This window comes from Trichosurus vulpecula, chromosome 3, assembly GCF_011100635.1.
Source record: "Trichosurus vulpecula isolate mTriVul1 chromosome 3, mTriVul1.pri, whole genome shotgun sequence".
In the NCBI taxonomy this organism is placed as follows: domain Eukaryota; kingdom Metazoa; phylum Chordata; class Mammalia; order Diprotodontia; family Phalangeridae; genus Trichosurus; species Trichosurus vulpecula.
The window spans coordinates 221,616,491-221,633,644 of record NC_050575.1 but is presented as its reverse complement, the minus strand read 5'-3'; the positions used below and the strand labels follow the sequence as shown (position 1 = coordinate 221,633,644).

At 36.2% G+C, this 17,154-nt stretch overlaps 1 protein-coding gene across 1 annotated transcript; it reads left to right on the top strand.

Annotated features, from left to right (window-relative positions):
* The first annotated feature begins 942 nt into the window (after positions 1–942).
* LOC118843074 (neo-calmodulin-like) lies at positions 943–1,248 on the top strand. The gene has a single exon (XM_036750474.1). It carries the CDS (start codon positions 943–945, stop codon positions 1,246–1,248), a length of 306 nt encoding a protein of 101 aa, XP_036606369.1.
* The last annotated feature ends 15,906 nt before the right edge of the window (positions 1,249–17,154 follow it).

Sequence of the window (17,154 nt, the reverse complement as noted above, 5' to 3'; positions counted from 1 at the left end):
AAATAAAGCACTTGTGGTGGGAAGTCCTTTGCAGGAGGCAGCTCTGTTACTTGGCCAGCAATGGTGATTGGGGACAATCTCTGGGAACCCCCTTGAGCCCACCTTGAATATTCCCACTTGATCTGGCTTTTCATGCCCAAATAACCTACCCTAGCCCTCTATTGTCTGATTGCCTCCAGATTGCCTCAGGCCACTTCCCATCCTTGATTCTATCAAAATATCTATACCCATATCTCTAACTCTCCTTTGTCTGTCATCTCCAGGTAGCCTCCAGCTATTTCCCACCCTTATTCCCATTCCTAGAGTCTGACTTCACCCCACTCCTCCAGTCACCCCAGTCCCATCAAGATCCTCCCTCTGTCCCCTCCTCCCATCACCCCAGACTATTTGAGTACCCTAGACCCCTCCTACAATCTTTCTGTATATGAGTCTCATCTTGCCTCCATGTAGTAACTCAGATTCAATCTAGCTTAATTTAGATTCAGTAGGGCCTGCTGGCATTAGCATCACAAATGCTCAGATTCCTTAAGAGTCTAGCCAATGGTGACATTTCTTAAGAGTCTGGCCAATATGGTGAATCTTTAATAAACTTTGTTTTTCTTTGACTGTAAGAAGGCTTGGGTCAAATTCATTTGAGCGGGACTCAGCATGGCATGTCACTATTTTAAGGTCCTTAGCACCCCTAAACCCCAAAAAAATCTCAACAGTGGTAGCTGTAGCAGCAGAAGCAGCAACAGCAGCAGCAGTGGTAGGTGAGATCAGCCATAACAACCTTTTTAGCACCCTCAGAGGCCTGAGCTACAGTATGGAAAATGGTTACAGCCCTACTGCCAGAGGCTTTCCACCAAAGTGACAACAGCAACCTCATTCTTCCCTTCCCTCCTTTCTCCCCTCTAGGGCACATTGGCTGATCAGTTGACTGAGGAGCAGCTCCCCAAAATCATGGAAGCCTTCTCCCTATTTGACAAAGATGGCAATGGCATCATCACGACAAAAGAACTTGGAATTGTCATGAGGTCACTGGGTCAAAATCCAACAGAAGCAAAATTACAGGATGTAATCAATGAGATAGATGCTGCTGCTAATGGCAGTGTTGACCTTCCTGAATTTTTGACCATCATGGCTAGAAAAATGAAAGATATGGACAGTAAAGAAAAAATCCATGAGTCATTCCAAGTCTTTGACAAGGATGACAATGGTTACATCAGTGCAGCAGAGCTATGTCATGTAATGACAAACTTAGGATAAACTAACAGATGAAAAAGTAAATGAAATGATTACACACACATATCAGCACAACATATAATTTTATTTTTAAAAAGGAATATATATTAAGGCACAGAAATGAACTTTCAAAAAGAAGAAATATTTAAAATATCAATGATCTATGAGGGCATACAGGCTCTGGGAAGAACTTTGAACTCTCCTTGAATCTTCTCACTTGATCTGGCTTTCACCTGAGGCCATAAGCCTTTCATTATTCCTAGGCCTAAATAACCTAGCCTAGCCCTCCATTGTTTGATTACCTCCAGATTGCCTCAGGCTGCTTCCCACCCTTGATCCTATAAAAACATCTATACCTAGATCTGTTACCCTAGCCCTCCATTGTCTGTCATCTCCAGGGAGCCTTCAGCTGTTTCCCACCCTTAATCCCATTCCTGGAGTCTGACCTCACTCCAGTCTACCGGTCACCCCACTCCCATCAAGACCCTCCCTAAACCCTTCCTCCCATTACCCCAGACTACTTGACCACCCTAGATCCCTCCCACAATCTTTCTGTATATGAGTCTCATCTTGCTTCCATGAAGGTGCTCAGATTCAATCTAGCTGAGATTCAATCTGGTGTCACAAATTCTCAGGCTCCTTAAGAGTCTACCCGATATAATGAATCTTTAATAAATTTTGTTTTAATTTGGCTGTAAGAAGGCTTGGGTCAAATTCATTCAAGCAGTACCCAGCATGTCAGTATTTTGGGGTCGCTAGCACCCTTAAACTTAAAGAATGTAAATATAATAAAAATAATAGTACCTTCTGGTACCACAAACAAAACACTAAGTGAGATACAAATGGAGAAAATAATGAAATAGAAAATAACAAGTATGTGAAGGAACAAATTATATAAATAATGTAGTTATGTAAAAGATAATAATAATGACGAAACAGCACATTGAAATTTTTAGAATGTAGCCAAAGCTGTCCTCAGGATAAAAATATTTGTATACACATACGTGTATGTGTAATATATATGATATATATGTCAAAAAGTGATTTTAAATAATCTATTCTCAGGAAACACATTTAGCTAAATAAAATTGCAAAATATTACATGTATGTGGAATGGTAAGGTGATATTCTTGGTCCTGATAGTTAAACTGGAAAATTCTATTAAACATTCAAACAACTATTTATACTTATACTAAATAAGTTATCCTTAACATTGAAGAATAAAATTGTACCAATCTTTTTTTAGACATATTTTAATAACTCAACCATGTAAGAATAAAACAAAATGAAATATAAAATAATATTTTATTGAATATCAATTTAAAATATTAAATACAATTCTGACACTACAGTTATTCATTTAAAGGAATCAATCATTATGACACTGAGACAAGTGGTAAAAGAATCATTTAACATGTGTAGAACAATCAACGGAAGAGGAAAAGAGGAGAATAACCATTCATATAGAGCCCGCTATATTCCAGGCACTGTCACTGTACTAAGTGCTTTTCAAAATATTATTTCATTTGATCTTCACAAAAACCTTGTGACACAGGTCCTCTTTCAATCACTATTTAACAGCTAAGGAAACCGTGGCAAGCAGAGTTTTAATTATTTGCTTAGAGTGGTAGAGAACAAAATGTTTGACCTTCAATTTGACCCAAGGCCTTAATTACTTCAGGCTGTGTTCTAGCAGGTAACTTCCCATCACCTGACTCTAATTATAATTAATTGTACTGACAAGAATAACAACAAAACACCCTAAAACCACTTGCTTATCTTGATAGATCCATAAAAAACCTTTAACAACCTACAACATTAATTTATGTCAATGACTATACAAAATAGAGGAAGAGGGGTTTTTTTAGTATCTAAAAGAAATCTAAAAGCAAAAACAAGTCACATATAGAAGAAAGATACATTAGAAAATTTCTCAGTTAATACTGAAATAAAGCAAGTATACCTCCTGTCCTTTCCATTATTTGATATAATTCTAGAGAAATAAAACAAGCAATAGAGAAACTAATGACATAAAAATAAGCAAAGAAGAGAAAAAGTATCCCTAACTGGTGATACTATAATGGTTAATTAAGAAAATCCTAGGGAATCAGTACACAAACAAATTAGGATCACTTACAGTTTAAGCAAAATCTCTGGTTACAACATAAACCCCTCAAAATCAACAACATTTCCAATTAATAATAACCAAATTCAAAAAGGCAAAAATAGAGACAGGTAGGTGGTGCAGTGAGTAGGGCACCAGTCCTGGAGTCAGGAGAAACTGAGTTCAAATCCGGCCTCAGACACTTGACACATTTACTAGCTGTGTGACCATGGGCAAGTCACTTAAACACAATTGCCCTGCCTTCCCCCTCCAAAAAAAAGGCAGAAATGGAAAGGAGATTCTCATTCAAAAATTTTGAGTCAAATATACCAAAATATATTTAGTATTTCTTTATTTCAACTTAAAATTCTCCTTAAAGAAATAAAGAATATAAATATCTAGTAGAATATCCCATATGTATACCATTACCAAAAATATAAAATAATACTCAATTCACCAAAATAAATTCATTTGGGAGAGCAAAAGGTCTAGAGTATTGAAGGAATTTTTTAAATGGGTGGTAACGAAGGAGGAATAGTACCTCTAGGTGCCTGTCAGTCATCAAGCCCATTTGGTATTGGTTTTAAAAATAGATCAATGGAACAGAATAGCAATTGAAAAAACCCAATATTCCAATGTGCAATAAAACCCAAAATGTAAATTACTTAGGAAAAACTTCATTTTTGATGAGCAGTGCTAAGAAATTGGAAAGTAATCAAACAGAACTCAGACTACCATCTTATACCACATTTCACATTAAACTGGAAATATATACAAGACCTAAATGTTAAATATCTCACCATAAATATTATAAGAGATGAATATATTTTCATAAGTAATGAAAGGAACCATTCCTACTAAAACAAGGGTTGATCCAGTTTTAAAAAAAGTAAAATAAAATCTTGCTTATATGTAATTCAAAGGATTCTGCCCAGCTAAACTTAATTCATAGAGGATAAGAATGCAAGCATCCAGACAAGGGGCAAAATGCCTTAGCAGACAATTTCTTCAGATAAAGGTGTAGTATCAATATTATATATCTATATATGACCAATACTCCTCCCCTAATATATAAATGGTCAAAAACATGAAGAAAGCTCAAAAAGAGAATTACAAATGAACAAACATATGACATGATGGCAAAAATCATGAATCAAATGAAATGTAAATCCAAGTGAAACTGAGATTCCATCTTTCACCCAGAAAAATAGACAAAGATGACAAAAGAGCAGATAAGTCAATATTGGAGGGATTGTTGAAAAATTCATTGTTGGCAGAGCATTTAATTGGAGTGAGAAGTTTAAAGAAAAATGTGGAATTGATCAATGAAAGTAAAAACATCATAAACATGCAGATTGAATCAATTTTTGATACTTAACAGCTTCACAGACCCCTTAGTTGTCTCTCCCATCTGATTGTAGGGTTGAAAGGTGGAGCAATAAACTTCTTCTTCCTTTACAGACTGCTCAGAACTTTCCAAATAATTCTCCACTTTCCATCAGTGACTCTGCTTGTTTTTTAACTCCATGGAATATCATACCCACTGCTGTCTGCTCCTTATCAGCTTTCTTTTGTGTCTTATCTTCTCCACTAGATTGTAAACTCTGAGGGCAGAAACTATCTTTCTTTTTTTCTTATTTGTATCCCTAGCATGTAGCACTATGTCTGGTCCATAGAAGGCAAATAATAAATGTTTATTGACTTGAATATTCCTCTCAACAACCATGGGGGGTGGTAGATGTTATTATTATTTGTATTTTATACCTAGCCCAGTCCCAAAGCTCATTGGTATGGGCCTGCCCTTCATGAGGGATCAGGAGGAATTGGTGAGAGTGGGAGAACTCTAGACTTCTTCACTCCTCTTCAGGACTCCTCAAGTTTCAGGTCTCTTCAAATTTCAAGTCACTTCAGGTGCTTCCAACTTCCAGATTTGAGAGGAAAGATGGAAGCAGTCAACCCCACTTGAAATTGTTAAAAGAAAGATAGGGAAGACATGAAAGGGACTGGTGGAATTCATTATGTTTTTGTCCCAGGCTTGTTCAAAATTTCACCTGACTAAAATCTAGATTTCCCAGTTGACCTATGTTAGTTATCACTCTAAGTGGGAGAGCTCTTTTCCTCACATTATCTATCATTATGAACTCTCCCAATATTCCCCTCCAAGTGATTTTAAAATAGCACATCAAATCAAATTTTGGACTTACAGACCCAATAAAAGGTTAGAATGAGCATTTTGTGGCCCGAGACAACTTAAGAGGTCAGCAGGAAAAATTTGTGTCCCTGAGATAGAGGTCTCTCTGGAGGCCAAACACACAGCAGTGTCAACAGTGGCCAAAGCAGCAGCAGCATCTTTAGGAGCTCTCAGCTGAGAGATGGCAAAGGGGTCAGACAATTGGTAAGAAAAAGATTCCAGAGGACACTTTGCTGGCACTGGGTACATCTGGCATTGATTATTAACTGTATTGCCCATACACAGTTCCAGGGCAGAGAAGAACACTAGGATTTGGTCACAAGTGAGCAGGAGCCCTGGTCAGAATTCCAAAGCAAAGAGGAACACAGAGACCAGGGTCCCTTTCTGGTCGAAGATTAGAGTGCAGACCAGAGTAGCAATGAACACACCTCTCCCTAGATCGCATCACTTTGGAAATATCAAAAACTTGCAGATTGGCAGAACTAGCTCTAAAAGCAGAAGCACAAAAAAGGCTGAAGCTTGGCACAATGCCTCCATACCCACAATTGAGCAAAGCCCAACTATAACATAAAGTTCATAGGCAAGAGGAAAGGGGGAAAATAAGCAAACAACAACAACAACAAATGTGTCTCTTGCAAACAATATATTGGAAATTAAGGGGATGTTTATCAACTGAGGAATGAATGAACAAGTTGGGGCACGATGGAGTACTATTGTGCTATAAGAAATGGTGAAGGGGGAAGGTGTCATAAAAAAACATGGATAGCTTATATGAACTGATGTAAAGTGAAGTGAGAATAACCAGGAGATCATCATGCACGCTAACAGCAATGTTGTGATTATGATTACTTGTGAAAGACTTGTTTACTCTGATCAAAACAATAATCCAAGACAATTCCAAAGGACTCATGATGAAAAAAAAAAAGGCTATCCATCTCCAGAGAGAGAAATGATAATCTCTGAGTGCAATTTGCAGTATAATTTTCTTACTATCTTTATTTCTCTTGCATTTTTTTCTGCAATAGGGATCATATGGATATGTTTTGCACAATTTCAAATGCATAATTGATATCATATTGCTAGCCTTTTCAGTGGGTGTTGGATGTTGTGAAAGGGAGAAAGAGAATTTGGAATTCAAAATTTTAAATGTCAATGTTAAAAGGAATACATAATAAATTAAATGTTAAAAAAAGAAAATAACATATAAGTCTAGTGCTCCTAGAAATAAAGAAACAAGTATTGTAAAAAGTCAAGAAAAAATAAGAGGAGAAGAAGAAAACACTTAGTCATATGCTCTCCATATAGTATTCTGTGGGGGCTACCACATTGGTCCCAAAGTAAATTAACCAAGCATAGATTTCTAATGTATAAGCTTATCTGAGAGATAAATAAATAGAAGATAATCCTGAACATAATGAAACAATATAATAAACTGAGAGAAGCACAAGAGTAGCTTTGAAAGAATCCAGGTAGGCCTCAGAGAAAATGTCTTGGTCAGAACATATACAAGAGTACCTGGAAAAAAGAAATGAGGGATACGAAATTCAATATTCAAGGAAAGGACAGTCGGGTGAGAAAGAATGGTAAGAATAATTAAAAGCTGGAATATATGATGGTAACTTTTGCTCAAGAACTGAACTCCCTCAATGATTGAATAGGTGTAAAAGAATGTAACAACTACAGAAAACAAGAATTATTGAAACTAAATAAATAATTTTAAAGAAGATAACATAAAATACATATTTTAATATTCCTGGAAAACACATAAAAATGAGATGACACCTACTCAAAAAAAAGCTGGGTTCTCTATCCCAAGAAATCATAATAACAACTACCTAATCCACTAGAACCAGAGGACGAAGTGCAAAGAGAAAGTATCCACTGGTCAACTCAGGAAAGCAATTTAAAAATGAAAATGCCCAGGTACATCATAGATGAAATAGAGAACTCCCTGATAAAAGAAAAAAGTAATTAACCAAAAAGATAGTCTTATTTACTAAGGGAGATAGTGAGTCAGAAGACTTGACAGATGCCACTCTAAAGGATAGAGGAGGTTGCAATACAATATTCCAAAATGCCAAAATTAGTCTTATAACCAAGAATTACCTGACTAGCAACAGTGAGCAGAATCATATGGGGGGCATGCAGATAAATGGACCTTTAATAAAGAGAGGATTTCTACTCATTCATGATAAAAAGGCTAGAACTAAGTGGAAATTTCAAATGCAAAAGGTGGTATCAGAATCAAAATAGTCATTTCATAAACTTGAGGATAAAAACACACACATTCTAATGGAGAAGAAATAATTGCAGTACAAGTGTCCTTAATATGTTTGAGTGTCATAGATAATATTAAATAAGAGAACCAGAAGCCCTGGTGGTGATTTTCTTTTTTTTTTTCTTTTTCTTTTTGATGGTTTTAGGATTAGATGGAAATGAGAAGGAAGGATGAAGGAGAGAAAATTTAGTGCCTCAAATAACAAAGGTATATGAGATGAAAAATATACAAACACAAAGCAAAGGGTAGGGTAACATGTATTTCATGATACACTTGAACCACATAAATGAATGTTGAACATACACATATACACACACACATATGCACATAAACACAAACACAAACACAAAGTTCAGGGTGTTGAAAAAACATTAAACATAATAGGAAAATAGGCAGGGGCAAAAAAGGTGAGATCTAAGTACAATAAACAAAGTAATTTGCAGTGTCAGAGATAGAATGTGAAGGAGAGATGACAAAGAAAAGAAGAAAAATGTAAAAACTTGTGATGGAGGTAGAGTAAGCAGAAGAGAATGGGCAAAAGAGAGGAAACAGATCATTTCAATTATAGATCACAAGAAGTAATCAAACTGCTCTCTGAACACAGTCTTCGTAAAAGTGGGGCTGGGGGAGGGGAGAGTAAACAAGTAGAAGAGAACTAGATGAAGGGAAGTAGGAAGGTAACAATGAAAAACCTGAATGTGAAAGAGATTATCTCACACATAAAATGGAGCAGAGTAGAGGAATGTAGTAGAAAGCAGAATAAAGTACTCTTAAAAAGCACTCTTGAAATGAAAAAATTTAAAGAATTATAATAAGGAACTCTATGTCAAAGTGACCAAAAAACAAAACAAACAAAACTAGGAAACTACTATGGAAATAGTTTATGTCATATTTGAATTAATTTATTTTGAGTGTTTTTCAGATGTAATTCACTTCAAAATTCATCTGATATTGGGTTTCCTATAAATAATGAAATTTATGAGTTGATCAATTTCATTTTTTTTCTCATATTAAGTTATTTAAATCATTTACTTTTGTTAATATGGACATCTTTTCTACCTTTTAGGAAATAAATAAATAAATCAGTAAATCAATAAACATTTATTAAGCACTTAATTTGTGCCAGGAACTATACTATGTCCTGTGAATACATAAATAGGCAAAGGACAGTCCTTTCAAAGAGGGATTTCACTGGAATTAAGAAGGCTTGAGAAGCATTTCTGTAGAAGATAGGAATTTATTTGGGACTAAAAGGAAGCCAAGGAGATCATCAGTTTGGAGCAAAGGAGGGAGAACATTCCAGGTTTGGAGGGGAGTCAGAGAGAATACTTGGAGTTGAGAAGTGTGTCTTGTTTGTGGAATAGCAAGAAGTCCAGGGTGACTGTATTGAAGATTACATGAAGAGGAGTAAAGTATAAAAAGATTTGAATGGTGGAGTGAGGTGGGTCTTAAATACCAAACACAATTTTGCATTTGATACTGGCGGCCTTAGAGATCCACTGAAATTTATTGAATAGAGGGTTGACATGATCCGATATACACTTTAGCAAAATCATTTTGGTGGAAGTGATATAAGCAGGATAAATTAGAGTTGAGAAGAACTTGAGTCAGGCAGACCCACTAGCAGGCTATTGCAATAATCAAAACATGAAGTGATGAGGTGGCAGTGTCAGAAAAGATATTGGGACCTATTCAAGAAATATTACAAAGGTGAAATAGTTAGGCCTTGGCACCTGCTTAGTTATCAGGGGTGAGAGGTGATGAGGAATCCTTGATGACTCCAAGCCTGTAGCCTGAGGAACTAGGAAGATGGTGTCACTATTGTAAGGCCAAACTGTAAGTGAAAGGTCTTTCCTGCACATTGAAAAAACCTCAGGTGGGGCCAACAAAGGGAGGCCTTATTAGAGGCAGGCCCACACCTTTGTGATGTACATCAGGGATTAAAGATTCTTCCTACACCCTCAGTAGACATCTGGTGGGGCCAACAAAGGGAAGCCTGATTAGAGACAGGCCCACATCCTTGGGTATGAGGCCCCAAGCCCTACACCTTTTTGTTAAGTAGTCTCTGAACCCTCCCTGAACAGGGCATAAGAGCTCTGAGGTTGGCGTTTTGCCTTTGGGGGCACACTCATTGAAAGAGTGTTGGTGATGTGGCCAGATAAGACTCTATGTGGCTGTTGCCCATGGTCAAAGACCTAGTAAGTATCTGAGGCCAGATTTGAACCCAGGAAGTTTCCAGCACTCTAGGAGTGCTCCCACACTCCCACTACGCCACCTAGCTTCTCTGGATTTGTTTATAGGGACTAGAAAATGAGCCAGTAAAGAGGGAGAGATTGAGAAAAAGTATAGGGATAAAGATGCCAGGGCAGGCAATCTATTAGAAGAGATAGGATAGAATGAGACAAAGTAAAGGAGTTAGCCTTGGTAAGGTATAAGGGCAATTCGTATGTGAGATAGGGGTGAAATAGGAGTTAGTGGAAGAAAGCACTTGAGTGAGGAGATGAGGAAGAGGGGAGACAACAGAATTGATAGAAAATGGCCTCATTTTTTTTTTCTGTATAATATAAGGCAAGGTTCTTAGTTGAGAGAATGGGGAAAAGGGGATCCACAGGAGTTTTGAAGAAGGATGAAAAGATTTAAAAGAACCACTGTGGAGAGAGGGATTGTGAGTTAAGAAGGTAGGATTGCCTAGCAGCTGTGAGGATCCAGTTGAGATTATATAACATAAATTTGTAGTGGATATAGTTAGAATGGCTGCATGATTTTCTATACCTTCGTTTAGCAGCACATGTGTAGGAGTGAAGACAATGAATGGTGGGAATAACCCTGGCTAGACCTAATTAGTTACATAAGGGCAGTAGGGATTCAATTGAGGAGGACAATGCAGAGTTGAATTGGTTCACCAAGGAGTCAAGATAGGAAAAAGAAAACAAAGTGGCTAGTGCAGGGCAGTTGGCCTGTGTGAGAATTGAGAAGTCAATTGAGAAGTCAAGGGATGATGAAGATAAAAAGTATGATTATCTAAGGGAAGAGCAGAGAGGGAAAAAGCCAATAGATTATCATCAGATAAGAGGATTTCAGAATTCTTGAATATGGAGGTGGAACTCCTGTGGGTGATGCTAAGATCAAGTGAATACTATCTTTATATATGCCTGAGTTGGCGTAGTAGCTCATGGGCAGGTTGAGGAAGTGAGTAATTAGGGTATTTGAGGGAGACTCATTATATATGTTGAAGTCCCCTAATATGAAGTAGGAATGGGGGGGATGGGTGGAGAGAAATTTTTAAGCAAGATGTTGATCTCATTGAGGAAGGAAGGGGAATGATGTAGGTGGTTTGTAGACAACAGCTATCAGAATTTTAATTTGGGTGGTAGATAAGAATAGCATGAACCTCAAAAATGGATTATTAAGTGATGGAGAAAGGGGGAGAAGCTGAAAGTGTCAGTGTGGATTAAAGAGTTGTTTTTTTTTTAACTGCCGCACATCAATGAGTAAGGCAATATTGAGTAAAGCCACAGGCAGTATTGGAAAGCATAGCCAAAGAGCCTATGTCATCAGGGTTAAGCTAGGTTTCAGGAAGAGCTAGTAAAGAGAGAGGAATAGATTAAGGATGAATAAAAGTTTGTTCAATATGTAGGAGGCAGTCCATAGGGAACAACAGAAGGTCTGGGTAGAATTAGAATGAAACTTTTGGTCTGTATTTCCCATTATGAGTCTTTTGGAATTGTCTTAGATCATTGTATTGCTGAGAAAAGTTGTCTATCAAAGTCATTGCACAGAGTTGCTGTTATTGTGTACAATGTTCTCTTGGTTCTGCCTACTTCACTCAGCATCAGTTAATGTAGTTCTTTCCAGGACAACAAAAATTTTAAAAAGACAGGTGGCTTGGTGGCTGGGAAAGGAAAATTAGTTTAGTACTAGACATGTCGTATCTTAGATGTCTACAGGACAAGCATTTTGAGATGTCCAAAAATCATTGGAAATGTGAGAATTTTCTATTTGAAGACCTTAGTGTAATATAGAGGAGTTTATGAGATTATTCATTACAATAGTGTAGTGGAAGAAAAGAAGGCCCAGGACAGAATCTTAAGGGTTTTTCTTTACTTAGAAAACCCCAAATGCTCATTTGGATAATTAATCACTTCTGAAATTTACAGAATTAAAAAATAAATGAACAAAATATCAATTATTTAGATATAGCAATAACAAAAACCAAGGAGAGATATGAAAATGACCTATCTAATTCAAAGTCATATAAAATACATAAAACATCTGGAATCAATCACTAAAATATATTCAACACATATCTTTTGATTAGTGCTTTATAAGAGTTTGAAAACTTGTAGTGCTATTTCCTTTCACTTACAATTTTTTTTCATTATTTCTTTTGAAATTCTAGACATATTGCTCCACCAAATTAAATTTTAGATCAGTATGTCTAAATCTCTAAAGTAAGACCATTTTTTGTTTGATTGGTACAGCAATAATTCTAGTAATCAATTTTGTTAGAATGTCCATTTTAACATATTGGCATGAGACAAACATAGACTATGAGAATGCCAATTATTTAATTCTACCTTTGTTTCTCTTAAGAATGTTTTATATTTATGTAAATCTTTTATCCCAGTGAAGGCAGAGTCAGAGGGGAGTAGAGTCCTTTTGCATTAGTAAATTATGTGCTTTTAACATTTTTATTGTAAGTAAATTTAGTTTTATTCAATTTTACGGTCCATGAGTGTTTCGTTGCATTCCAATGCTGAAACATAACTCACTACTCTGCACTGAGACTGGGCCAGCCTGAAAAGAGTGTGGGAATAAAGAAGAACTGATCCTAGCATGGGAGACTCAGAATTATCTAAAATCCAGACAGAAAGTGAGAAACGTATACAGGTGGTCAGATATAATAGAGCAATGCAGGTATTTTGACGACCTAAAATTAAGTTGTTTTACTTACCTCACAGTACTGTTGTGAGAATCAAATGAAATAATATTTATATGGTGCTTTGGAAAGGATATTATAGAACTGTTTTTAATATTGTTGTTGCATTATTATTATAAAGGTTAACTTAAATGAAATCTTCATTTTTCCTTAAACATACTTCCCCACAGTATATGTACATTCCCAGTGTTTAGCCTAACTCCTCAGATCTTAAGACAAAAGTAAAAAAAAAAAAATAAATTCATCACTTCATTGAGTTCCAACAACAAATATGTGTTACATTGGTGTTGGGGCAAGCAAGGAGGTGGCAGCATCATAAGTAAAGAACCCTGACAATGACAGTAGCCTCAGGAGCTCCTAGGCTATTTTATTCAATAGGAAAATAGGAAGGAAAGGAAATAATAGAAAGAGAGAGATCATAAAAAGAAGGATGGATTAAAAGAGGCAGTAGTTAGAAGCAAAATAATCTTTTGAGGAAGGATGTAATAAAGAGGGGGTGAGGGAGGGAGAGAGAGAGAGAGAGAGAGAGAGAGAGAGAGAGAGAGAGAGAGAGAGAGAGAGAGAGAGAGATTGAGAGAAGGCCAGCATAGACAATGAAGTAATATAAAATTTTTTATACTCAATGTTTCTCTGAGGAAGGTCTCATTTATCACATATATAGGAAACTGAATCAAACATATAAAACTAAAAGCCACTCTCCAATTGATAAATGGTCAAAGTCTATAAACAGGCAGGTTTCAAAAGAAGAAATAAAAGATATCTATAATTGTATGAAAACTGTTCTAAATCACTTTTGAAGAGAGAAATGCAAATTAAAACAAGTCTGAAGTACCACTACACATCTATTGCAAATGAAAAATGCTGGAAGAGATGGGGGGAAATAGGTACACTACTAATCTCTTAGTGGAATAGTGACTTAATCCAAGCATAATGGAGAACAATTTGGAACTATGCCAAAAGGCTATAGAACTGTGTATATCCTTTGACCCACCAATACCACTACTAGGTTTGTATCCCAAAGAGATAAAAGAAAAATTTAAAACAAAGACTTACATGTACAAAAATATTTCTTGTAGCTCTTTTTTGTGGTGGCAAATAATTGGATAATGAGTGGGTGCTTATCAATTGGCAATTGGATGAAGAAGTTGTTGCATATGATTGTGATAGGATACTATTGTACTGTAAGACAGAGCAGGGGGTGGTTTCAGAAAAAAAAAAACACAAACAAAACAAAACAACATGTCAAGACCTTTATGTACTGATGGAAAGTGATGTGTGAAGAACTGGTTATCATTGTGCACACTAAGGGCACTGTTTGAATGATGATCAATGGTAAAACACTTGGCTATTCTGATCAATACAATGACCAAAGACAATTTCAAAGATTTGTGATAAAAAAAAAATACTCTCCATTTCTAGACAGAGAACTGATATACTCTTGAGTACAAATTGAACTATCAGAGGTTATGTGGATTTCATTTGGACAGTAGCACTAGTCAAAATGTGCACTTCATTAACATAGACTTCTAGAACTAAGAGACACTTGTTCACTAAAATGATTCTTCTGAGGAACTCTTATACAAGAGAGAGAAAATGTTCAATTTGAAAGTACTAACATGAAAACATTAGGTATAACTCATATTTGCTAGGGGTTTGGGAATGTAAGGACAAGAGGAAAAGAACAGTGTAATAGACCCCTCCTACTAACCTTTTAAGTTGTCTTAGGATGAAAAAAAGTTTCACTCTGACCTTTTCTTGGCTCTGCTACCCCAAAAGTTGGTTTGAGGAGTTAAAGTTGTATAGAAGAGAATGTTGGGAAAGTTTGATTGCATTACTACCAAGGTATCTGTACTACCCAGAGATATTTTTCACAGGCAAAACTAGTCCTTTCTAAATGTCTGAAAAATAAGACCATTACCAACTACTGATCTATAAACCTACTCTCCCAAGCATACATAGTCATTATAATGGTAATCTATACATATATTTGATGCTTCCTTGGTTAAAATATTACTAATGGATCAGCAGGAAAATGATCACATCATTTTCATCTCACAATTCACAGGAAAATGTAGAGGATGTAAGATCTCATTCTGCTTATTGTATATGGATTATTTTTTAAGTGGCTGTAATGACAATTTTTTAAGTGGCTGTAATGACAAAGATCTTTCCCACCCAGTAATAGGCCATGTGACCTGCTTACATCACAGGAAGCCCAAGTCACATGTGGTGGGAGGAGCTTGCTGAGAAGAAAAGGAATTTGTGCCATAGGAAATGCTGAGAGAGAGCTCTTATGGCTATTAATGGCAGTAGTGATAGTTAGAGCTGAGGTAAAGAAAGTCAGCCTGTGATAGCTGAGCAGACTGTGATAGCTGTACTACGAGTGAGTTTACGGGAAAACCCCAGCAGGGGGTTAGGAGAGGTTTTGGCATTGTGAGGCTCCATGTTGTGATATTGTGTTTTAAGTTCCTTGCTGTTATGATAAAGTGGGCTAACTGGTTGTGGGAGCTGCACATTTGGTTATGAGATATGGTTATCTGGTGTCTGAATAAATGTTTTACTTCTTCTACCTTCTATATGGAGAATCACTCATACTTTGCAATACAGAAGTACATAGTCATATTCATGATGATCGTTGATGTTGTGCTTATTGTCTTACTCATACAGTGGCTCAAAAGAACAAAATGACACTTGATAGGTTTGTTTTTATTTTTTAACAAATGTGTATGTGTATGTGTGTGTGTACACACACACAAATATTCATATATGTATATATATTCATGTGTACACATGAATATATATTTTCATCCATTTATCTACCTATATCCTATTTGTTTCATTCAGGATTCCTGAGAAGAACTAAAAACAAATAATACTTTGGTATGATGCTCTGATAATAAACATTAGGTAAAGTATGAAACAAGGAGATATATGTTCTCCAAAACTATTCTATATTGTAATTCAGGAGATCTCTACCAGAGGTAATATTCCACATTAATATTGAAGTCCTCCATATAATCTAAAATATGGATAATTCATAAAATTTCAATTGTATAGATATTCATATGTAAGATACTGTGGAAAGACAAAATTTGAATATACTCTTTACCCAGTGAATTTATGTTATTTAGGAGATAGAACATGTAAACAGACAAGTAAATTCAAAGTAAAAAAATGATTAAGAATGAGGAATCTTAACAACTGTGTTGATCAGAAAAGGTATTCTGTTGGCGGTGATATACGAATGGAATTTGGAAATGATCTAGTGATTTCAACAATTGGAAGTAGGGAAGAAGATCTTTCCAGACCTGAGAAACAATTTGTTCAAAATCACAGTTGTGATATAAGATAGAATTTGTACAGAGGACTGATATATGTCTGGGAAGAATCTGAAGGCAAATGGTGAAACTCTTTACTTGCTAAACAGGAGTTGTTAACTTGTCATTCAGGTAATAGAGATCCATTGGAGTTTTTTGAGGAGGGGATTAAAGTGGTGAGACAGGCTTCATGAATGATAATTTACAAACTATTTGTAGGGTAGATTGGAGAAAGGAAAGATTAAAGCCAGAAAGGCTAACCCAAATATTGTAATAGTTCATGAGAAGTGATGAGGACCTGAACAAGGAGAGTAGGCATGGGAGTGTGGAGAAAATGAAAATGCCAAATATTTTAGAGATGAAATATGTACACACACACATTCATATGTGTGTGTGTGTGTGTGTGTATAGATATATACAAAACAGATTAAATATAGGTAGTAAGGGGGAGTGCAATTTTAAGAATGATTCCATGGTTGCAAATTTGGCAGATTGAAAGGATGATGCTATTGGGAAAGTTTGAGTAATGGTAGAATTAGGGGAAAGAGAAAAACTTACATTCTGGAAGCATTAAATTTAAAATGTCTATAGGTCTTCATGGTGAAGATGTCCAAAAGGGAGTTGTTTATGTGGAACTTCAGTTCAGGAGAGAAATGATGGCTGGCAATATATATTTTGGAGTCAGTTGAAAAGATGTGACAATAATATCTCACATTGACATGGTACTCCAAGCTTTGAAAAAATGCTATGTATAAAATATCACATTTGTTACTTCAATAATATTTTAAGGCTGTATGGTATAGTGCAAACGGGTCTGGCTCTGAAGTCAAAGAAACAACATTCAAATTCTTTTTTTTTTTTCTGTGACCACTGTTTATTTTGGGCTTTGAGGCAGTCTTGAAGCCCCACTCCTGTTCCCAGGCCCACCCAGAGAGGAGGGGAGGGGGCCTGAAGCACATGGAGAATGAGAGAAGGTACTAGATACCATATGAACCCTGTGGGAGCAGCCTGAGATGGCACCTGGCTGACATGTTAAAATATGTAACATATTTGCGGGGGCTTGAGGGCAGTGGCAGGCATGTTACAGAATGTTTACAGAGG